General features: G+C 45.3%; 1 protein-coding gene across 7 annotated transcripts in view; it reads left to right on the top strand.

The window, feature by feature from the left end:
• Positions 1 to 24,597, top strand: part of CTNND2 (catenin delta 2) — a 929,345-nt gene that overhangs the window by 821,494 nt on the left and 83,254 nt on the right. For 5 of the 7 annotated variants that reach the window (XM_053906884.1, XM_053906881.1, XM_053906883.1 and 2 more), the window contains 2 exons: positions 4,345 to 4,419; positions 5,758 to 5,908. In XM_053906884.1, coding sequence (XP_053762859.1) covers positions 4,345 to 4,419; positions 5,758 to 5,908 — 226 coding nt within the window. The remainder of the gene's footprint in view (positions 1 to 4,344; positions 4,420 to 5,757; positions 5,909 to 24,597) is intronic. The other 2 variants (XM_053906886.1, XM_053906885.1) reach the window with 1 other exon arrangement.

Below are 24,597 nucleotides of genomic sequence, written 5' to 3'. Positions count from 1 at the left end.
CCACATCAGATTGAGGTAGCCTGAGTGGAAAGGGTTAAAAAGCATTGTCCTAGCTTTATTTTTTAAATATTTTTATTTATTTTTGAGAGAGAGACAGAGCACGAGCTGGGGAGGGGCAGAGAGAGAGGGAGACACAGATTGGGAACCAGGCTCCAGGCTGAAGCTGTCAGCACAGAGCCTGATGTAGGGCTCAAACTCACGAACCGTGAGATCATGACCTGAGCCGAAGTCCGAACCCACTGAGCCACCGAGACGCTCCTATCTTCACTTTATTACCAAATCCTCCATGGGGATAGTGAGGAACATTATTGAACAAAAACTCATGTAATTTTCTTTATTTTGTGTAGTTCAGTTTGGTTTCATCTCTGCACTTGCATTGTGTCCAATGCAAAATGGGAAGAAAAGAAAATAAACAATCTAGACGTTTCTAGGTAAACTCAATAAAATGCAGCTATTTTTCAGTCTCTTCAGGCTTAACACTTGGCCTTATTTATGTTTGTCAGCCTTCATCCTCTCCTGCCCCCTGCAGTTGATGCTAAACTTGGGGGGTGGGGTTCTTACAGAAATATCCCTGCAGGGGACAGGGATTGGGTGTCTGTTTTCAGTGTGGCATCATCTCTGTCCTAAGCTGCCTCTTGCCCAGGACAAACTTCCTTGTCCTGTTGGGCTCTCAGACGGGATATGATAGTTGGTGATAGGACTCTCACTGGTCCAAGGTTCTCTCCTGGCCCACACCTGCCCCCCCATAACTATTAAGCTCCCCTGAGATACAGCCACAACCTGTAAGCTCCCCTGAGACGCAGCCACATCCACTCCTTAACCCAGGCAAGCGCTGTCCACACCTGCTGTTCTGATGTGTCCTTTCCTCCTGGCCGACTAACCCCCCTCTGCAGCCCTGGGTCCTTAGCCTTTCCTCCTCAGCTGACTTACATGGCCCACACACTGGAGACAACAGAAATGCTCAGAGGCTACTCTATGCCACACTGGAGCCACAGGAGCCCTTTCCTGCCCCCCAAGTCTGTTGCCAGTGGCTCTGTGGCCACTGCTCCATGATGATGCAAGGACTTCGCTGGTTCTTGAACAGACACTGCTGTGAGCAGGGTAGGCAGCAGAGCCTCGGTCTTCTCAGCTCTCATCTTCCAGGGATCTTTGTCAGCCCCTCAGGGCACGACTTGTCTGGGGGGGGCATCCGGTGGCAGCCCCCACGATGCTCTCACACCTCCTGCTCCCTCTCCAACCCGGACCCTTTCTCTCCATGACTTGGAGGCTCCGTGTTGCCTGAGGAGAGGCCAAATTGTCTTCTGCCTATTCTCATCCCCTTCCAGATATGTCCCAACCTTTTACCTACATCTGTGCCTTCCACCCTTAAAGTCAACATTCACGGCTTTATGCTCTGTCCCATCCTGAAAACACCTGGGTCAAATAATGGCGGACCTTTCTTCAGGGAGAGCCGTAAGCAAGGAGAAGGAAGAGCATTCGGTGGTTTGAATTGCTGTCACATCACATGCACGGAAGCATCCTTTCCTGGCACAAACGAGGCCTTTCTCTTTGCCATTCCAATCATACGTAACTTCTTGTATCAGATCTGCTAAGTCTGGACAAGCTGCTCTCAAGACAGGGTTGAAATGCCCAGTAGTTCCATTGATAGCACTTGAAGGGTCTTTAACTCAGGAGTTTCGAGGAGTGCCAGATGGGCTATTTATTGCAAGTCCTAAGTAATAACATCCCCTATTAAACCAAGATTAATTGGTGCATTTGTAAGGATTATATCAACCATGAGTGCAGATGTCTTTCTGAGAGGCAGATGAGAATGGAGGCCAAGCCCACCAACTCTGGGACAGCGCTCCCTGGGTTCAAGACCTGCCCAAGCGTCTGCAGGCTGAGAAGCCTTGCTGTGGCTCCCTTGCCTCATCTGTAAAGTGGAAGTTACCATAGTGGCTACTGCATAGGGTAGAGATGGGGATTAAATGAGTTAATACGTATAAAGACATTAGAGCAGTGCCTGACAGTTGATTGAAGTGTTAAGTTTGTTTTTGAGGACTCATGGCTCTCCTGGGATCATCACTGGGAAAGCATCTCACCAAGAAGAGTTTGAAACATATCTGTGCTCTTTTCTCCTGGACCAGATCCTTCTCCTCGTCTTTCTCCTCCTCTACCATCTTTCTTGTCATTCTCCCCCCTCCCCTTCCTCTTCCTCTTCCTTCCCCTCTTCCTTCTTCTCTCTTTGAATCATCAAACATCGTCTCTTCAGTTCATGGACCACTTTTCTTAAAGGCATCCTGGTCCATGCCCTTCCCTCTACACTGACGTGTTCTGTGCACAGTGCTCTCGTATTCCATTTACGGGAAGTTAAGGTTCCACCCAAAGAGCCACTCAGCCACAGTGAGTTATGAGGCATTTTTCTCTCTTGTTGAGCTGTTTTTATGCCAGCAGTACTCCTACTTTGTTCCTATCACCAAACTTTTGGCAACCCGCACACCTTTCTAAGCACCACAGAGGCTGCCATGCTTTTCAAGGCAACTCCCTTCTTTTCCAGAAAACCTCTAAACGAGCTTCATGTTTCTGTGTTGAGTGCACCTGTGAAACATTCCCCAGTTACTGAATTCCTTTCCCTCTTTCCACCCCTGCACTCTTTTACTCCTTCTGCTGGGTTTCATACAGGTTACACGCATGGCTTACACGTGATCTACTCCAAGACTGATTACTACGTAGAAACCATCACTGTTGTGTCACTTTGCATGTCAATAAAACTTGTGGAAACTTGCAACATCTCTTGAGTGGAATGTAAATAACGTATTCTGAGTCATCTTGTACGGAACTAATATTGGGAATTTTTCCTATACAGTTGACTCTTGAACAATATGAGTTTGGACTATGCACCTCCACTTAATCATGGACTTTTTTCAATAAATACATCAGTACTATAAATGTATTTTCTCTGCCTTATGATTTTCTGAATAATATCCTTTCTTAAGCTTACGTTCTTATAAAAAAAATACAGTATAAATACGTGTAACATACAACCTGTGTGTTAATCTACTATTTGTCTTGTTGGTAAGGCTTTAGGTCAGCAGCAGCCTGTTACGTTTTGGGCGAGTCAAAAGCTTTATGCAGATTTTTGACCACATAGGGGGTCAGTGCCCCAAATCCCGTGTTGTTCAAGGGTCAACTGTATGTGCAAGCACACAGGACTAAAAGTGTCAAAATAAAAGTTCTTTTCTGTGTATCAATAATGTAAGATCAAATCCATTATCTGATTATCTCTTTTCACTTAGGGAGAACATACCACTGTTGTTGACCATTTTCCCATGCCAAAGAGGCATATCTGTAACTCAGACACATTTGGGCCTATCTACAGCCATTTTTTGTTACTCCAAAATCACTTCCCAGGAAGGCTTAAGGATTGCCATTATTTTCCAAACACCAGATCATCTTTCCATCCAACATGGGAGGGGTGTAATAGCTGAACTTCTAAGAAGAAAAAACAAAGTCCAAGCCTTCCTTTCTTGGCTCATTTCAGATATGGCCAGGTTCCCCTCTGTCTACGTTTGGAAGGATGAAGGAGAGGGCAAGGCAGTGTCTGGGAGTCAGTAATGTACGAGCCAGCATCCTGGGCCTAGAAAGAGGTGCCAAAAAGGTCATCTTTAGGGCTTATGCTTCAGCCTGCTCAAGTAACTGAGAACGCTCCCTGTGGTGTCTTAAAAGGTCCAGAATATCACCCCAGCAGTAAAGTTTATCGTTGACGTTCATCTTACAATACGTAGGCATTGACCCTACATCTGATTTCCGTTTTCTTCTTTTTTCTAGCTTCTCTTCTTAGTTTTAGGGAAGAAAGCCAACAATGAGTGGGCTGCATAAGCTCAGGTTTCTAGTCTTTTCTGGGCACTGGAGACAAGAAGGTTCACAGGTAGTGGAGGAAGTGGATGAAAAGCATATCTCAGCATGTCACGTTGCAAGTGAAATTTCTGATGCCACAAAGTGGTTTTGTACTGTCTTCACGAGGGGCCTCCCTCCCTCAGAAGGGATATCCCATCCAGACACCCAAATTTCAATGAGAAGTTTCCAAACCTTGCGATTTTTGTATGTCTAAGGATTTCTGACTGTTGATTTCTTTGCTCCCTGAGAGTGGGGCTGTGGAATAGTCCATTGCAATCAAGAGATGCTTTAGTGAATTCAGTCTGTTTCCCCAAGCCCCTCAGGCTTCCTAGAGCTTGAAGGACAGAGTGGGGGCAGGAGAAGAACCATACAGTGTGAGTTGATGGTGATAAGAAACTATGTGAATGTGACTTCTGACGTAGGACAGGATGAAGTTGTGTGTGTTTTTTAATCTCATATTTCATGCAGGGCTGGGCTGAGGATGTGGCAGGCATGGCGTATGCCCTACGTTCACTGCCAGAGGGGGCTCCCTGCCTGCCACAGGTGAGAGCCAGCTCTGGGGTGCCTGCCCTAATGGGAATGGGGGATGGAAGGGCCCGGTGGGGGAGGGGTGGGGACTCGGCCCCACCTTCGGTGGTTCCCTGAAGGACTCTGCCACAGAATCCAGAACTTCATGTCGTGAATGCCATTTTCTTAAACCCTTACATTGCTTGGTTTTTAACGTGCACACTCTTCTCTGGAGTACTGTACAACAATATGAAGTATATATGTGAATGTCCGGAAAACGTGGACCTCCCTGCATTCCGTTAAATGAATCTGAATGCTTTATCATCCTGAAGTTGCAAATCCGTTTCAGATAAAAAGTAGGTGTGTTCCATTAAAGCCGACAACCACCAGTCCAAAACAAATTGTATGTCTTACTTTATAAAATGGACATTGAATAATGGCCCCAGACATAATACATTTGGATCCAAATGTTTTCTTAAAAACCTTTGACGGTTTTTACTCTTGACTTTAAGTGTCATGTTTACCTCTCCTCACCCTTACCTTTTTCTGACTCATTGACTTTTTATTATTCAGCCAACAACTTAGTGACCGTATGTTCACCAACTCACGTGCGTGCCCCACCTCCAAATGCAAGTCTCTTAAAAAAATGACCTGTCCTCAACTTTTTATCATTTTCTACCTTTTCCGGAGTTCTTTTTTATTCCTCCTAACACCAAAAAACCAGCCCACCCTTCCTGTCCTAGCATTTCCTGTCCTAGCCCTTCCTGTCCTAGCCCTTCCTGTCCTGGCCCTTCCTGTCCTGGCCCTTCCTGTCCTGGCCCTTCCTGTCCTGGCCCTTCCTGTCCTAGCCCTTCCTGTCCTGGCCCTTCCTGTCCTGGCCCTTCCTATCCTGGCCCTTCCTGTCCTAGCTCTTCCTGTCCTGGCCCTTCCTGTCCTGGCCCTTCCTGTCCTGGCCCTTCCTGTCCTGGCCCTTCCTGTCCTGGCCCTTCCTGTCCTGGCCCTTCCTATCCTGGCCCTTCCTGTCCTAGCCCTTCCTGTCCTAGCCCTTCCTGTCCTAGCCCTCCGCATCTTAAAGCATCAAGTGTACACATCACACAAATGGCTTGCCCAAGTCAAGGACTGCAAATGCCAGCATCAGAGAAATAAGCGTGGCTAACTGATCAACCCCAAAGCCTCTTGCATATACTGAAGGCAGAAAATAAAGTTAAGACATTTCAGTACATGCCTACCGCGTTCAGCCCATTCTACAACCAGGTCTTGATAATTCATCCTCTTGGCTCCTATAAAACAGCCGTCTGAAAGCCTGCACGTGCTGTTAGCTTCTAGGGTTTTCCACCTCCGCTTCTAACGCCTTGGCCTTCCTTCTCATTGCAGTGGTCAGTATATATCCGAGCTGCTGTCCGAAAAGAGAAAGGCCTGCCTATCCTCGTGGAGCTGCTCCGAATAGATAACGACCGTGTGGTGTGCGCGGTGGCCACGGCACTCCGGAACATGGCCTTGGACGTCAGAAACAAGGAGCTCATTGGTACGTTCTCTGCAATTCACAGTGTCTCAGAATCTAAATGAAAACATTTCCCGGCAGGTGCATGTGGCCGAATCCATAGGCAAGACAACCGCACGTGCAAAACACAGTGCATTTATTAGAGGTCACGTTTTGTCAGCTGGCCGCCTTCTTTAAATCCAGTGCGCTGATTTTAGAATTTACAGGAAAATGCAATGTGTGTTGACATTCCTAATCCTTGCAACTTAAAAACGACCACAGTGCTCAGCACTGGATACCACTGTCCTGAGCCTCTACGTCTCTGTCTGGTTGTTTGTTTGCTTTCCACGTGGTGACCTGGGATTCTAATGGCTGCACGCCACATCTCTTCCCCTATCTGTTTGAAGATCTATTTTGGATTAGAGCATACTGGCCCTTTAATCCTATTTGTGAAAGACTCCTCTTCCTCTAATTCGGTACTCAAGAAATAGGGGAGATCTTTTATTAATGAAGCATTAAGGAGATCGTATATTCATCTATTTATTCGACAGATGTTTATCCCTGACCTGCTTTGTTCCAGGCCTGTTCTAGGCTCGGAGATTTTATCAGTGAGCACAACAGACAGGAAGGCTCGCCCTTGTGGGGTTTATATTTGGGAGAAGGGAGAGATGCATCGAATAAAATATACATTCGCGTGAACTTGCCGGTATGTTAGAAACCCTACATGGGGTAAAGGAAACCATCATTGTGAGGCGGCGGTTTTTTTCATTGAGGTGAGATTCACATAACATTGTGTTAACCCCTTCAGAGTTCACCATTACCGTGGCATTTAGTATTTTCATAACGTCGTACAACTACCATATCTGTCAAATTCCAAAGCCTTTTCACCACCCTAAAGAAAACCCCGTAGCCGTTAAATAGGCACCGGCGTTTTCCGTCCTCCAAGACCCTGGCAGCCACAGTCTCCTTTCTGTCTCTGCAGACGTCCCAGTTCTGCATATTTCATGTAAATGGAGTCATATCGTATGTGAGCTTTTGCGTCTGGCTTCTTCCACTCAGCATAAGGGGTTGTGATTTTAAGTGGAAGGTCAAAGTCAAGGTAGTCGTGGGAAGGTTACATTTGAGCAAAAACTTGAAGGAGGTGAGAGTAGGTCTTGTGGACATTTAGGGGGAAGGGCAAACGGTGGGGGAGCTGGGAGCTGGGTGGTGAGTTCAGGGTCTTCAAGGGGCCGCTTGTGTCTGGGGCAGAGTGTGGTAGGAGCCCAAGTGGGAGAGGCCTCCTGGTTCCTCCCCTCTGTAGGTAGGAAGATCCCAGGCCAAGGCCGATGGATGCCTGGAGGAGTGGTGAACCAGGAGACCTCCCTCCCCCAGAAGAGACGCAAGCCTCCGCACAGACAATGTACTCCTGCTAGAGCATCTGAGATTAAAGAGGGGATTCCAGTAGGGTCTTTGGTCAATGCCTCATGAAGCCTGGCAAGCCTCCGTGCAGGTAACAGGTGTCAGTGGAGTTTGGGTAGCAGGGAGCTGGACCAGCCACCATGCCAAAGATTCACATGGTACCGACTCTGGGCCGGGGGAAAGGGAGAAAGTGAGTGAGCGTGGGCAGAGGGTCGAGTTTCCATTCCTGGGACAGTTGGGGTCCCAGGCGTGGGTCTAAATGTCATACACAAATTTCACATAGAGACATGGGTCTATTTGTGCTGTCCTCATTCCTGAGCATGGCGTTCCAAGCCCTTTGTGATCGGGAAACCAGATACTTTTTTCCTGCCGTTTCGTAATACCCATCATATCCTCCAATAAAATCAAAAGTATTTGTGGACCTTTGTCCATTATTTATTTACAGGGAAAACAGACTTCAAATCTTTGCCTAATAAATGCAAGTATCTTTTTAAGCTCGCACTTTGTTGTAAATCATGAAAATTAGACTTACAATTTGATATTTGTAGTTTGAAAAGAACTTAAGTGTCGCTGTGGATTTTGTATATTTAAATTAGGCCATTAACTCAGAAGGTTACCCTCTGCATATCTGCTCTTCCTTTCCTTATGGAGTTGTTTCAGACGGGACAGAGCTGGGGCTTCTGATAAGATCTTGTCGCTCCTGTGTAAAATGGAGGAAAAATCAATAGCTAATCAGTCCGCTGCCTGGATACTAACTACTAGGTATCGTATGTCTGCGTGTTTTATTTCTTTTGCTGGATTAAAATATAACAAAATAGGGAACTATTGATTGGTTTTCTAGCTTCCAGACACCTCTTCTTTCTCAGAAGCCCGTTATTCGGGACTCTCTCTGAGGCAGGAACATTTGGAGCTCCATATTGCCCATGTTAAATTAAGCCTTTACTATCAAATGTCACCAGCCAGGAAAGGGAGCCAGTCACTTAAAAATAGAAGTGAAAATATCCAAGTCACTGGCTTTATGGAATCAATAACTTTTTTTCTCGAATGAGAAAAGCAGAATTTAACAACAACAACAACAAAAAGAAAAGGAAAAAAAAAAAAACCAACACACCTGTCTATTCCATCTAGAAGAAAGGAAATGTGACCTCTGCCAGCTCTTTGACTTTAAATACTGTATCACAGTAGTGATTTTTATAGGAAATGCTATACAGAACTTTGTGCATTGAAAAGAAAGTTGCAGTGACTTTGAACAAAGAACAGCAACAAAGGGCAAGAGTTGAACTTGGACTTCTCTTTTCTGTCACTTCTCAGTCAACGCTTTGGTGGTTTTGTGGTTTCATGGTGTCAAAGATCTATATTCCGATGACGCTCAGATGGGTATCTCTGGTGTGAGTCCCACATCTCTGAGTCTAGCTGTCTGTCCCCCATCTTCCACTGGCTGTCCAACAGGCATGCAGATACATCTCCAGACCTGAGCTCCTTACCTTTCCCCCTAACCACAGTCCCTCCTCAGTCATTCCCAACAGCAAACGTCAGTTTGTCCTTGCCGAGGTCCGGGAGAGGCACCTGGCGGTGCCCTTTGACTCTTCAGTCCCCATGCCTGGTCCATCAGCAAATCTGATCATTCTTCTACTTCTTCCAGGACCTGACACTTCTCACCCTCATTGCTCTTTTCCCCAAACTCCCACCATAGGTCACCTACCTGGTTATTACCATGGCACCTGCCTCTGCCGTCGCCCCCTACCATCCACTCTCGACACAGCAGCCAAAGTGGCCCTGTTAAAACCTTAACCAGAGCTTGTCACCTGTCCTGTCCTCCTCAGTGGAGGTGAAATCTTCATCAGGCACGTATAGCTGTACGTAAGCCAGCTCTCTGGTTCCCCTCCACCCTCACCTTTTCCCCTCTCGCTGTTACAAACATGCTGTGGTCACTGGTTCACATGTGGTTCCCATGAGCCATGATCCTGCCTTAGGACCTTTGAACATGCTGCTCCCTCTGCCTGCAGTCCTCTTTCTCCAAGTGCCCATGTGCTTCTTCCCTCATCCCAATCAGGCATTCCTTTCCAGTAGGACCTTTTCTGGCCACTCTTCTCAAGTCTCACCCCCTTCCCCACTTTGCTTCTCTCCACAGCATGGGTCACCTTCTAATATATAGCATAACACTTGTTCATCTTGTTTTTCGTCCATCTCCCTGCCACTGGAACATTTGCCCAGTAAGGGCAAGAAGCTCTGTCTTATTGGTTCCCTGGGGTGGCCCATGAGGCTAGAAGGGCACCTGGATCCATTGTAGGACTTGATAAAATTTTGCTAAATAAATGACAAAAGTAAAATTTTTCCTGTCCGGCCATCATCTTTTTTTTTTTAGCTTCTTTAAAATTTTTATTCTTTATGAGAGAGAGAGAGAGCACATGAGTGGGGGAGAGGGGCAGAGGGAGAAAGAGAGAGAATCTTAAGCAGCCTTCACACTAAGCATGGAACCCGATACAGAGCTTGATCCCACGATCCCGGGATCATGACCTGAGCCAAAGTCAAGAGTCGGACGCTCAACCAAGATTAAGCCACCCAGGCACCCGTGTCAGGCCATCGTCTTAAAATGAACCCCAAATCAGCAAAACCTTAAGTACGCAAATTAAACTTTAAAGAAAACCATTTTATATTAATAAAGAAAATCATTTTAAAAATCTAGTTCATTTTCCTCCTAAAACTTACTAGATGTATGCAGATGTTCAGAATTCCCGAAGAAACACTGTTTTTCTCATCGCTGGTTCTGGGGTTTCAGTTTAGCTCTTTGTTGATGGTTCTTTTAGTTAGAGTGGGGGGAGGAGCTGCTACGGCATTTCGGTTGAGGAATGCTTCGCCTTCAGGGACTCCCATTTCTGGGAAAACACCCAACAAACTATTGGATGATGGTCCTCCTACCCCCTCAGCTCTAATGAGGATCATCTAAAAGGAATGGCCTCTTCCCGTTTTTGGGTTTTTGTGATTCTGAGTCTGTCTCTGACACTGGGCACTAGGTATATCTACTTAGCTCTCTCTGTCTATAGATAGACCTTCATGTCCTTCTGAATGATGTGATGGGGCAGTAGTCCAAATTAGTAGACACGCATACATTTCTTGGCCGCCTTCCAAAAATGGTAATTATCCTTCTGAGTCAAGTGTTATTTCATCATTCAGAAAGGTTTTGTTTTTTTTTTTAAAGAATGGTAATGGTTACCTTCAGTGAAAAGAGCAAACAATATTGTGTCCCTTTAACAAATATAACAAAATGCCATCCATTTCAGCACATTGTTAGGTCCTGATAAAGATGGCCGATATTTATTTTAGCCACATACCTACCTTCTCTGCCAACAAACAGACGAAACTCAAAAAAATTAAAAAAATAAAAAAAAAATTTAAGCATACATAAACACTAGACAAGAGAGCTATCTGTCACCTGGCAAACATTGGTCATTAAGCCACTGCTATCCATCCATGGAAAATAATCCCAAAGAGAGTAATTTCATCCTATGTGCTGTTCTGTTTTGCTACATCTGCAGACAGCACAGAAACTCAAGACTGCATCAAAACCATTACTTAGTATAACAGGGACACTGCAAGTAAGTTTTCCAACAGGCAAGATTGTCTCGTCTGTGCATGTCTTGGTGTCCCATACAAGGCCACGCCCATGCAAACTGCCTCGTATTTCTAACGGCTTTTTCACGAACTCTTCCGCCATACCAGTTCCTGTACCATTATTCCCACTTACGCGCCTACAGACTTCCCGCTCACCGTTCAAAGCTCAGCTCGGGGTGACCTTCCCAGTGAAGGCCACTCTTTGAATTCAGAGCACAGGTGGGCACTACCTACCTGATTTCTTAGATTCCCATCGTGCAGTTTTACGTTCGCGGTATCTGGTGGGTTTTTGTGTGTATGTGCCCTGCATCATCCCCCAGTGAGACGATAAGCAGGGATCGGGTACTATGTTTATTTTTATGCCCTGCAGTGCCCAGCACTTTGCTCGGCCCATACCAGGCACTCAGTACATATGTGCTGAAATAAGGCACTGAGGGGGGAAACACACTGGTATTTATTCTGAAGAATGATCTGGAGAATGTTTGGGGAATCCCAAGGAGAGAGAGAAAGGGGTGGGGGAAATGTCTGTTTCAGCTTCTTCCCACAGCTTTCGGGAATAGGAAGAGAGACAGCTCAGCTGCCCCCTGAAATCCAGCACTCTTGTCAAACTCAGACTCATCCTGCTGCCTCCTTGGAAGAGGCTTACGATTGGGTGGGAAATAGTAACGTCTTCCGTGTGTGCCTTGATCACTGCCAGAAGATCGTGTTGGCAGACTGTCTCCACCCCTGCGGGTGGGATTGGCAAAGCTGGCAGAGCACCCTCCCTTGGCTTCCCAGGCAGTGGCTTCTTGTCACACTTTCCGGCAGGCGAGCCGGGGCTGGGGTCCGGAAGCATCCTCCCGGTCCTCTTCATCCCTCCTTCCACTGCCTCATGAACCTGGCTCTTCCCTAGTTTGCCTCGGCCCTTCACCTCATCCTCTCTGGTTTGCACAGCTGTTTCCCTCTATTATCATTTGGATGGTTGGGGCACCACATCTGGAATGATCTATAAGAATGTTCCTTTGACTGGTGGCCCTGCGCATTCGTATTACAAGATCCATTCTTCTAATTCAACTAACCTTCTACTCACTTCATCAGCTAGCTGAGCCTCTGTCTCAGCAATACGTTCTCGATCGGTTCCAAGCTCCAAGGAGCACAGACAAAATTTGATTCTCTCTGGGGTCGGGAAGGGACCATTTCTCAAAGGAGTCTGCCGGCTCCACACACAGGTAACCCCCAGGAGAGATGGATGAGAAGGGAGCCCCCAATCTCCAGATGTACCTAGTGGTGGACAGCACGTGCTTTCTAACACTAGTGAAATCATGAACAAAATAAGGGTGATTTCTTGTCTAGGGGTTGATTATTCTTTAAGCAGTAAATCCATTGTTGTTTCTCTGCCCTTTTGAGGGTTTTCAGATTATCCTTTTCATTCATTGCAGGAAGCGGGGGTCAAGGGCCTGGAGTCATTCCCTTCCTATCTTTTTTCTTTCTTGCCACAATGTTGAAATATTCAGGTGAAAGATTTTATCTGACCACCGTAGGCTGTTTATAGACAGCGGTTGCTGGTCATATTTAAAGGACAACATAAAAAGTTTCATTTAAGTGGAAATAGAGACTGAATGAAAGAAAAGTTAGTGAATTCTGTCAATAGAATGACCTCTTACATGCCACATTTTTACCTAGGGAGAAGTGTATTTTCTTTTGGAAAACTGTAGGGGTGGGGTGGGGGGTGGGAGTCTTGGTTGTGTCTGTACTGTCCTGAATGCTGCATAGCTTTGTAAACATTTCCTTTCATTTAGTGATCTCACAGCTGAATTTTTTGAGATGTGCATCCGTGGAATTACAGAGCTGGCAGTACCAATCTTCATCCAAACTTCGGGATGCATTTTTATTCAATTCTCGAATCATGAGCACATGCTCAGGGGAATAAAGAGACACCTAAATCAGGGTCTCCATCTCCAAGAAGCATTCCACATATTCCTCAGGAGGTCATTACTCAAAGTTTATCGAAATTCTTTGGCTCAGGATTGAAACACATCTTGGTCATCATCCTGTGTTACTGGATGAGAATATCACTTGGTACCCACAGGACAAAACTAGAGAACAGAGAGCTCTAAAACTGTAGGGTCAGTTTGTGTGTGTGTGTGTGTGTGTGTGTGTGTGTGTGTGTGTGTGTGTGTATGTGTGTGTGTGTGTATGCGTATGTGCGTGTGCCTGTGTGTGTTTTATTTTCTCATCTCATGTAGATGGCTTGCATATGGCAGAACGTTCTGGGATATGGGCATCCCATTGCAGAGGGCAGCGTTCTCACAGGTCAGTCATTGCACAGCACTGAGGGCTCCTTCTTTACCCGTGTTCTTGACCCTGGGTGATCCCACCTGTGCCTAGGAAAAGACCAAAAAGCTCTAGAGACCGCCATGCAACCGGAAGGCCGTGCATTATTTTCATCCCTGGAAATGTGTGCGCTTCACTTTGTTGAGTAGGTTTGAGGACGTTTTAGAGACCTACCTTCTCTGCTTTTCAGACGTGTTTCTTCAGACCCTGGCAGATGTTGTTTTAATTAAAACACATGCAATTTCAATTAGTATTTTAAAAGGAAGCCTGGTTTCCCAGACAAGGTGATTTATTGGAGCACCCTTTGCCGGCTCTTTAATAACTTGATTTCACAAAGCCAAATTCTAGGCAGCAGGAAAGCTGTGTGCTTTGGCCAAAACTTGGTATCTTCAGATTAGGTGCCTGTGTTAGAGCCCCCAAACTCAAGAGCCTAATCTCATGAATGCTACCCTCCTTTCCAGTGGAGCCATAGAATCTTCGTTAATTAACTTTGGACACCTGTTGGGGAATTTTGGTGTCTGCGCCTGGCAGATAAGAATTGCTTAGAAGGGGAGTTGTAAATAAATCGAAGAGCCAATAATTATTTTATTAAACAAGACTTAATGATTCACCCCTTGGAAATACTCCATGTGGGGAAAAGGCAAAACTGACTGAAATTTGTGGTTGATCCAAATTTCAGAACCTCTACTTAAAGACCTCAAAGAAAAGAGGGAAAAAACCCCACCTAACTTTACTCTGACTAGTTAGATATTCATGTTATGCCTAGCCAAACAGTTTCAGGAGAAAATGATTTTAAGAAGAGAATACATGAGAAATGAAACAGATCTCTTGACAACCCCGAATCTTGAGAATCTAAAAATAGAAAAGAAGGTTTTAGCAGAGTCGTGTTTTTAAGTTGTATTCCTTGTGCACGTAGACTACCATCTTTCCCCCTTGCCTGCTTCAAAAAAGATTTTTTTGATCCTGTGGAAAGAATTGATATTTTTACTCTCTGATACTAAAAATAGTGGATTAGAAAATAGCTGAAGAGTTTAAAGACGAATATCGTTTTGGCATCCGGGCTTATGTTTCGTTGTATTTATCGTGCTGGATTTGAGGAATTACAGAGCAGACAAGGACAGCCATTACTTGGGGCTTCCGGTTTCAAAACAAAGTGTGTAGGCTGGTACCACACTTTGAGTGTACCAGTCAGTGGTTCTGCCCTGGAGGACATCTGAGGCAATACAGGAGGAGAAGGCAGACGGTGTAGAGATGGGGCAGCCATCCCAGGAAGGAGGACACAGGGAGCCTCAGGCAAGAGAGGCTGGGGACCCAGGAAGCAGGTGGCCGATGGAGGTGCAGCCTGCGGCCAGGACCTGCGCCGCTGGTGTGTGAAATAGCATAAGCAGAAAGAGCAGAGTTTGCTCCTTGAGAAGAAGCAAGCTTGAGAAGACAGAGTTCATCCATTCAGCCTATCAGACTAGAATCAAAGAGATACTCGCTTCCGAGGAGAGAGGAAGCAAAGAATCATTCCCAGCCGTGATTCACTGAAATATTCTGAGTCGTTTCAAGAAACTTAGGTGAAATTCAGAGATTTCTTCTCTTCTAACTAAGAAAGTTCATGAAAGTTCATTTACTGTCTAGCAAAAAAGCCTAGCCTTTTTCCCCAAATGTATTTCTTTTTTAAAAGGCGAGGTACTTTTTTTTCTTTTGGTCCAGATTTTTTTCCTTTCTTTTTTTTTTTTTAATTTAAATTCAAGTTAGTTAACATATGGTGTAGTATTGGTTTCAGGAGTAGAATTTGGTGATTTATCGCTTACATGTAGCATCCAGTGCTCCTCCCAACAAGTGCCCCGTTTAATGCCCATCATCCATTTAGCCCAATAATGAAGCAGCAGAAAAAGAAATCAAGTTTTTTTTTTTCAAATTTCAAATGAAATTTCCCTATTCAGTTTTGTGCCGTATAGTGTCTCTGAACAATGTCGGGTAAAATAAATGGCTTTGGAGAGGAACAATAAAGGACAAGTGACTTGTTTCCTAAAGCACATAATATCCTTTGAGCCAAATTTTATCATCCTTTTTAGTGAATATAGGCAGCTGAACTTGACACTGGTACCAGCCAGGCTGGTGCAGGCATATAGTAATGCGCAATATGTTGCTTTTAATTAGGAGTCACGAGTATTCCGACACCGACATGAGGTGGCATTCAATGTGCAAGAGAGATCAAAAGATTTTTTTAAAAATCCCCATGGTCCTCACTTTGAGACTTGAACAGTTTCATTTCCTCATCCGAAAGGAAAATTGTAGCCATGACATGGACAGTGGTGGGGTTAAAGGTTTTAACTGAATATTAATTAGCTCCAGAAACGGATACCTAGCCTCTGCGGGAGAGTCTGGTCCATTTTAGGAGTGGTCTTGTTTTTCTTACAAGGTCAGAATACAGCGGGTATGTGAGAGACAACCCACAGGCTTCTCTCACCAGCAGATGGTCACGGAGGGGCCGCTGTCCTGGGACCACGGGGAATACCGTAGTGAGCAAGGCTTCAACTTGCTCCTCTGGACCAGCGTTCCCACTAGGGTGCACCATGGATGGGTGACAAGTGTGCTGGGGTTGTGATGCCCTCCGCATCACGGTCCGGGTAGCACCTGAGTCTGCCCACCCACCCGGATCCGTGACCTCCGACGGGGCATAGCTGTCGTCCCACGGAGCTCTTACCCCGACACATTGCAGGTGCTCTGGTTTCTGTGTGTGCCATGCTGAGGTAGCAATATGGAAGTTCTGCCCAAGACGGACCTCCCACCTTCACACCCTGTACGAGGCATCGTCACCGTGTCACTCTCCCTGGCGCCCAAAACGTTGGGCATTCAAATCCTCATCTCTTTCGTCCTCAAATACTAACCCAAACCCTGGTCTTTTACTTGCCTTCCTGTTTCCAGTGATAGAAATGGATAGAAACTAGGGGTCTTTTTCTTCCTTTTCTTTATCCCTGCAGATGCATCACGATGCTTTCCTTGCACTTCAGGGAATTTCTTGAATTCTGTGTGTCATTCCTGTGTCGTTGGCCGTTGTGTCTCACGTGTGGCATGGCGGGTCCACTGTACACGGAGCTCCCTGCCTGGGGCACTTCGCCCCCTCCACCTTCCTGTGATGCACCCCCACCTCACCCTTCACCCTGAACTCCGGGCAGTACTCCGGCTAAGGGCTCCTCGTAGCCTCCACGATATGAACGACCTGCTGGCACCTGCCGAACGGGGCCGTGTTGCCACGTGGTATTTGAGTAACAGGTTGAAGTCATACATGGTGCTTTCATAAACCCAATTCCCATTGCCCTGTGTAGATTTTCCTAATTATTCAAAATTGGTTTGGAGTTTTAACCTACACCACAGCATCTTTGACAATGGAGACCTGCCTGCCCTCACCCTCCTTCCTCACCCTGAGCAAACCACCGCCCCTATGTCCCCCAAAATAGAACTCCATGCCTTATTTTTATTATGCAAACCAAAGCAGACGAGAAGCACTTTGTCAGGACACGATTCATAATCTCAGTTGTACATTGGAATCGCCTGAACCCACCCCCAAGAGATGCTCAGGTATTAGTACTTATTTTGAGGCTCCCCGGGGGATTGTAATATACGGCCAAGGCCGAGAACGTTCTCGAAGACCTGTCGTAAATAAAACCAGCCTGCTGATCTCCTGCAAAGCTGTCTTCTTTCAATTTTGAAATAATTCATAACGACAAGTCTAACCCTAAGCGTTTTTTGGTAAGACCATTCCATTTCTTTGATTGGAACACAAGATTTTTCCTCCAGAAATTATTCCGTTCCAAACTTTTTCCTTACGGTATTGTATGTAATGAATAATGACTTTGAAATAGCTCATTTCAGGTCATATCACCACTAATGATACTGATATCTAGACCAGAAGCATAGGAACGTCATGTGGGTATTATTACTCCCTTGTGTTAGTACAATTCTTCAGAACACAGATGAACATGTCATGAGCTTCTTTGGCGTGGCCAGGCGCATTCTCACTTTACCTTTCCGCTTAATAAAGCTGTTGATGCTGAAAGACAAATTTAATCAAGAGGACGAGTGTAAGGAGCTTGTTGAATATATCACACACAAGTGTAACACTGACCGTGGAGGTCAGTGCTTAGAAGACCACAGGGAACGTCTCAAATCTTCTGACGGGGGCCGGGTTTTGCCATTGACATCACCCTTGCTCACTCAGGGTGTCTGAGCTCCCCCACCACCCAGGAAGCCTGCATGTGTCCAGCGTGGTTCGCTGGGAGATTTGAAAGTACTGTTCTCCCCAGCACCACCCACCCGCAGCCCCGGTCTTAGCTAACGTTTGGAACCCAAAACCCTGATCCTCCAAGCAGCATCCAAATCTTCCCTGCCTAGGCCCGTAGCTTCTTCGAGATTGTGTCCGCCTAGGTGTGGGGGTGAAGAAAGGAAAAAAGGCCCTCAGGGCACCTGTTAGCAAGCAAAGGAAAAGAAAACTAAATCGAAAATTTACAAATTAATACTTTGAGATGTAATCCTGCCTCAAAACCATCCTTCAAAAATGCTAAAGTTGGGGGGGGCGGGAATGGGGCACATGGGCAGCTCAGTCAGTTAAGCATCCAATTCTTGGTTTCAGCTCATGTCATGATCTCATGGTTTGTGGGTTCCAGCCCCGCATCAGGCTCTGGGCTGACAACAGAGATTCTCTGTCTCCTTCTCTCTCTACCCCTCCCCTGGCTCACAAGCTCTCTCTCAAAATAAATAAACACTAAAAAATGCTGGAGTGTTAATCTTACCTTTTGGAGAACCATTTTTCTTGAACTAAAGCTACTTACCTCTTCCCAAACATACTCTTCTTGGCTGCCACCTTATACCTTATGCCTGAATGATTTTTAAAATGTGTTCTCCTTGATATGCAGAGGCGATGCCAGGCAGCGTGTGCTTCAAGTTGCTTTTGAATCTGTTGTGACAGGATTCCTCAGATGCCCCTCCATCTGGTCCCCTCCCCCACCCGTGACGAGCAGTGTATGTTGCTCGCGGGGCTCTCTGCGGTTGGGTATGGAGGCTGCATCAGCTACAGGGAGAAGTGATGGGTTCCTCTGAGGATCAGACTTTTGACCTTGCTTTTTTGGCGGGCTGCCAATGTACCAAACTGAGGAATGGCGGGCAATGGCGAGACCCAAGGAGCAACCTCACTGGACATTCCTCAATGGACCTGGTACTCAACATCATAGTGTGTGCCTCACCCCCTTCTGTGACACCTCACTTACCCAAAGGAGCAACATTGGAATCGTATTCCATTGTCACCAACTCTCGCTGTTGGTCCAGGCTGGGAGAGAAGAGGTAGTGAGTAAGAAGAGGTAGGGTAGACGATGAAACTGGCAAGGATATTTGTTGATGAGGAAAAAGGGTGTTGTTTCTAAAGTGTCATTATAGGGGAAAATCAAGAATTCCCACTTTCCTAGTTTCCACTAGGCAAAGGGCTAGAACTAGCTGAAAACAGTTGAATTACAAAGTAGGGGGGCCTCCCCTGGATCAACGTTTTAAATGCTAAGCATGTGACCGTACGAGCCAGTAGGACATTGACGATCTATGAGCAACAGACGAGGAATTCCAAGCATTCAGTAACTAAGTACAGTCTGCAACAAAATCCATCTTAAATGGGTGAGGGAGCTCATATGTAGAAACGCGACTGCGTCGGCAGTAACTAGGCGCACTCGGGAAGGGACGGGCTGGTTGACTCAGGCTTTGCCATCTTCCCACGTTGGCCTAAGGCAGCATCTCAGCAACCCTGCCTTGTTCCGTTTCCCACTGACTCCAAAGGCAACCCCAGGCAAGCCTGCTGAGCTATAGGCGGGGATGGAGTAGAGGTTTGGGGGGTGTGGAATGGGAGCCGTACCCGGAGAGCAGTGCCGGGGAGACAGAAGGAACTGCAGACAAGAGACGATATTGATGACAAGTAACCTGTACCCGTCTGCTCCCTAAAGCGTGGGGCAAATCGGAAATGGCACATACAAAAGGCAACCCCCTTGAATGTCAGTCTAACTGGACTAACAAATCAGTTAGTCTAAGAAGGAACAAGGGGGTTGAAATGGGTCCAGCCTTCACTATAAATTTGATGAATCCATTATTTTTCTCTAAATATTCTGCCGAACTTTTTGAAACAAATGCTGCATTTCTGTGTTGCTTCGGTAAGGGATTTTAACTCCCAGAACAGACAAAGCCAGGTGGGCCCAGGCCTGGGGCGGGGATCCAGTCAGGTGCAGTCTTTCTTATCCTCTGGGAGAGCAGAGTAACGTTCCGGGAATCTCCTGCTAATGAGAGGGGGACAGTGGGGAAGGAAGGACAGACAGGTGTGTGGACTGGACCTCCCATCGTGGAGGCACATCTTCCAGTGACTTCCATGCTTCCTGTCACACCGTCTCTTCTCATGTTTCCATAGCCCTCTGCCCAGGGATGGTGGCAGCCAGCCTCTATGTTTTTTGGAAATCTCCAGGCTCAGGGCCTTTCACAGATTACAACTTTGCTCAGTTGTTTTTTTGTTTGTTTGTTTCATTTCAGAGACCTGGCAGATTCTTTATTTGGGGAGGGTTCAAATACACGCATAAGATTAGCCCCATCACTGGGCTGAAGCTAGTTGGTATCTTTGCGTGGACGATGGAAAGGGAATGAGAGGAGACCTCCCTTCTTAGGCTTCCAATAAAGGCCTGAGGAAGGACTCCATTCCCTGATAATCCTCTTTTCCCTGATGTTCCCTGAAGTTCTCTCTCTCTCCCTCTCCTCCTCTCTCTCTGCCCAGCCCTCTTTCTCTCCCTTCCTCTCTGTCTCCCTCCCTGTCTCCCTTTCTGTCCTCTCTCACTTTTTCATTCTCTCCTTCTCTGTCTCTCTCTCTTTTTAGCAAGGAGTATGTGGGATTTTATTTAACTCTTCAAGTTAGAAATTTAAAGAATTATAAAAATCAAAAATTCATCTTCATTCTCTCAAGCCTAATTATCATGGCCCAAAGGAAACCATCACAAGGCTGCTGGGGACATCTGTCAGTCGTTGATTTCATTAGGAGAGTAAAGGACATGTTTTTTGTTGTTGAATTGAGGAAGGAAAATTTAAGACTTTTTTTTTTCTGCAAAAGCTGTCCACTTTTTGTATTTATTTATTCATTTAATTTTCTTGAAGTATAAAAGACTATATTTCTTACTATAGTGCCCCTGAAGTTCTGAAGTCATTTTATTGTTTCCTATTCCTGCTGACCTTGTTCCCCACCCTGCCTTGTAGTCTCTCTCTCTCTCTCTTTTTTAATTCTCAAGCTAGTTAACATACAATGTAGTCTGGCTTCCGGAGTAGAGTCCCATGGTTCATCACTTACATATAACACCCAGTGCTCATCCCAACAAGTGTCCTCCTCAGTGCCCATCCCCCATGTTCCCCACCCCCATTAACCCTCAGTTTGTTGTCTGTACTTAAGAGTCTCTTATGGTTTGCCTCTCTCTCTGTTTTTATCTTATTTTTCCTCCCCTTCCCCTATGTTCATCTGTGAAGTATCTCAAATTCCACATATGAGTGAAATCATATGGTGTCTGTCTTTCTCTGACTAATTTTGCTTAGCATAATACCCTCCAGTTCCATCCACGTTGTTGCAAATGGCAAGATTTCATTCTTGTTCATCACCGAGTAGTATTCCATTGTATGTATACATACATCACATCTTCTTAATCTGTTCATCAGTTGACGGGCATTTGGTCTCTTTCCACAATTTGTCTGTTGATAGTGCTGCTGTAACCAACGGGGGGTGCATGTGCCCCTTCAAATCAGCATTTTGTATCCTTTGGATAAATGCCTAGTAGTGCAATTGCTGGGTCATAGGGTGGTTCTATTTTTAATTTTTGGAGGAACCTCTACACTGTTTTCCAGAAGGCCTGCACCAGTTTGCATTTCCAGCAACATTGCAATAGGGTTCCGCTCGATCCACATCCTCGCCAACATCTGTTGTTTCCTGAGTTGTTCATTTTAGCCACTCTGACCAGCAGCACCCAGTTCTTACTTGACATGTCTCGGGAGGCAAGGCAAATAAAAGCAAAAATGAACTATTAGGACCTTGTCAAGATAAAAACCTTCTGCATAGCAAAGGAAACAATCAACAAAACTAAAAGGCAACTGGTGGAATGAGAAAAGATATTTGCAAATTCCTGGTCATCTCCTTAACAGGAGTGTTGACCACACAGGGCCTGGAGGGGGTCTCTGTCACTTTGTTGATAGAATCAAGGACTTTGAATCATTGCTAGTAATTAGTAAGAGCCAGAGGTCTGTTAATTTATTTTTGCTTGTGAACTTTTTTTAAATTTTTTTTTTTTAACATTTATTTATTTTTGAGACAGAGAGAGACAGAGCATGAACGGGGGAGGGGCAGAGAGAGAGGGAGACACAGAATCGGAAGCAGGCTCCAGGCTCTGAGCCATCGGCCCAGAGCCCGACGCGGGGCTCGAACTCACGGACCGTGAGATCGTGACCTGAGCTGAAGTCGGACGCTTAACCGACTGAGCCACCCAGGCACCCTGCTTGTGAACTTTCTAGAAGGCATTTGGACAACTGTTTTACCCCTCTCACACTTTTAAATTTAAAGTGTGGCCAAGGATATGGCTTTCTGTGTGATATTTTAAAAAAATGAAATTGACACATCCGGGGCACCCGGGTGGCTCAGTCAGTTAAGCATCTCACTTCGGCTCAGGTCAAGATTTCGTGGCCCATGGGTTCGAGCCCCACGTCGGGCTCTGTGCTGACAGCTCAGAGCCTGAAGCCTGCTTTGGATTCTGTGTCTCCCTCTCTCTCTCTTCCCCTCCCCCGCTCATGTTCTGAATCTCTGTCTCTCTCAAATAATGAATAAACATTAAAAAAAATTTTTTTAAAGAATGAAATAAGACACATCCCTCTTTTAAATAGAGCTGAGAAATCTGACAACCATAGTAGTTTAATGTCCAGCATTATCCTTTTTAATAATATATGAGCAGGTTTCTCATTAATGTTAGAACTTGTACATAATTCCTTTACTCTTTACACATGTGACCGTTCCGCATTCCTTAACAATTTTACCCTGATTGATGTATTTTATGCTTAAAAGTCTCACTGATCATTCTTTCAGCAAACAAGACGTACACATATTAAAAAGTGTTTTGTTTGTATTTTTATGGTATTCGGTTTTAAATTAAAATTGCCGTATGGATTAAGTTATTATTCTAGTTAGTAGCAGGGTACAATTGATCAAAATAAATAATTAATCAAATAAATCTTGATTAAAAATTTTAAATATAACAAGTAAAATTGTATTGGAAATTTATTCCTTAGATGAATGAGCCCTTTTATCCCAATCAATTCATAGAATCAAAAATGAATATTACTTATTTCTTGAAAACACAGGGTTCAGTATCAATCATTTCTCAATTCTTTATAGATTTAAATACTGAGAAACATCATTCATATATAAGGCAGAGGGAATAGAAGATATTATATATTTCAAAAATCTCATTGGGATCCATCATCAGTAGTTTTTAATGTTTATTTGTTTTTGAGTGAGAGAGCACGCGTGAGCAGGGGAGGGGCAGAGAGAGAGGAGACAGGATCCGAAGCAGGCTCTGCACTGACGGCAGAGGGCCCAGTGTGGGGCTCTGACTCACAAACTGTGAGATCATGACTGAGCCACAAATCAAGAGTCAGACACTTAGCTGACTGAGGTGCCCAGGTGCCCCTGTTTTTAATCATCTATCAAATGACAACTTGATTAGGTTCTCCTTTAATGTGGGAGACAGTAAGGAATTGGAAAAAAGATGAACTGCCCATCATTATTCTTGTTTCCTTCTCAACTCAGACACTGACACTTTGCTGAGACCCTTGATTTGGACTCCGGAAATGTTGGCCATTCTGGCAGAGGGAGGAACTAGACTTAGTTTTGTTCATTGAGAGAAAGGAGGCTATGAACGTGTGCATGGGTGTGCTTTCAAGCAGATTGGTTTTGTAAGAGGGCATAAGGAAGCCAGGGAGCTGAAAATGAGTTCCCTGAAAACTCCAAATGATGCATCCCCTTGAAAACTCTTCATGAAACCACAGGGCACATGAGGGCCCGGTTTGGAGACCAGTGCCCCTGACGGAACTCTAGCTCTGACCTTCACATTGTTCTCGCATGACCAAGGGTTGATGTTAGAAGGATGCGCTTCGTGTTGGGTGAGCTGTGTTTCCACAGGCCATTTCTACACGGGCCAGTTTTGAGCCGAAGTTCCCCAGAGGGAGCTTACCACATTGAGAAGAGCAGCCAACTGTGTGCTGAGAAACACCAGCCAAGATTTAAGGATTGCATTTGAAGCTAATTAACTACAGTACAAATTTTATGCTAGACCATAATTTCTTTTCTACATATAAAGTATCATTATTGGGACAATGAGTAGAGTATTTAAAACTTCCTGGGGACTAATTAATGTAAAGAAGTCCAGCTTTCAGACCGGAAGCTTCACAATTCAGTTCCCATACCATAAAAAGCTAATGTGATTGTTTAATACAGTTTCCAAGATATTGAAATAAGAAATCGCTGGGTATTTCAAGAGGCAAGCATAATTTTCTCCTTGTGTATTGACTTCCAAGTGTAGAATTAATTTATCTCCGTATCCATTCATTTGACCAATGAACGGATGCCTTCTTGAATGCCTACTGTGTGCCAATCGCAGTAGACCATCAAAGTTCCTGCTTCATGGCTCTTGTGGTCTAGGGGTGGAAACAGTTTCAAAAAGAAGCTGACAATATTTACTTTCTTCTCTGCAATGTGAATAAACTAGTCTAAGGGATTGGAGTGTGAGGTAGGAAGGAGAATGTTGAATGTGGTAGTCAGGATGGTCCCTACCAGAGGGTCACATCTGAGCAACTCCTGCTCCTGCGTGGTGGACAAAAGCCAGCCATTAAGCCATTTGGAGAAAGAGCTTTCTGGGCAAAAGGACCAGCAACAGCAAAACCCCTGGTGCAGGAGGGGAGCTTGGAATACGGTAGAAACAATGGTAAGGTCAATGTTGTTGCAACCGGTAAATGAGACAGGAAAGGTCAGAGAGGATGGTGAGTGAGAAATCCCTCTAAGCCTGGATGAAGACTCTGGAGGTTTTGGCGAGGGATCACATGGTGGGATTTGCATTACTTAAAGCCCTCTCTGGCTGCTGGTTGGAGACTAGACTGTAGGAACTCAGGAAGGCCAGTGAAGGTTTGACCCGGCTAGTCTGGAGAGGAGATCCTGCTGTACTGCACCAGAGCATAGCAGAGGGGTAGGAAAAGAATTTTCAAGGCAGAGCCAGTAGGAATTGTTGATGGATGGAGCACAAAATAGGAATAATAATAAATAAGAAAGGGACAGAGATCAGCTGGTAGAATTAGGAGTTTGGTTTTGGACTGAAAGTTTGAAA

The sequence above is a fragment of the Panthera pardus genome, unplaced genomic scaffold (genome assembly GCF_024362965.1).
Source record: "Panthera pardus isolate Hobbes unplaced genomic scaffold, ASM2436296v1 HiC_scaffold_2, whole genome shotgun sequence".
Lineage (NCBI taxonomy): Eukaryota > Metazoa > Chordata > Mammalia > Carnivora > Felidae > Panthera > Panthera pardus.
Note: the sequence above shows the minus strand (reverse complement) of the source record. Positions and strands in the feature narration are given on the sequence as shown.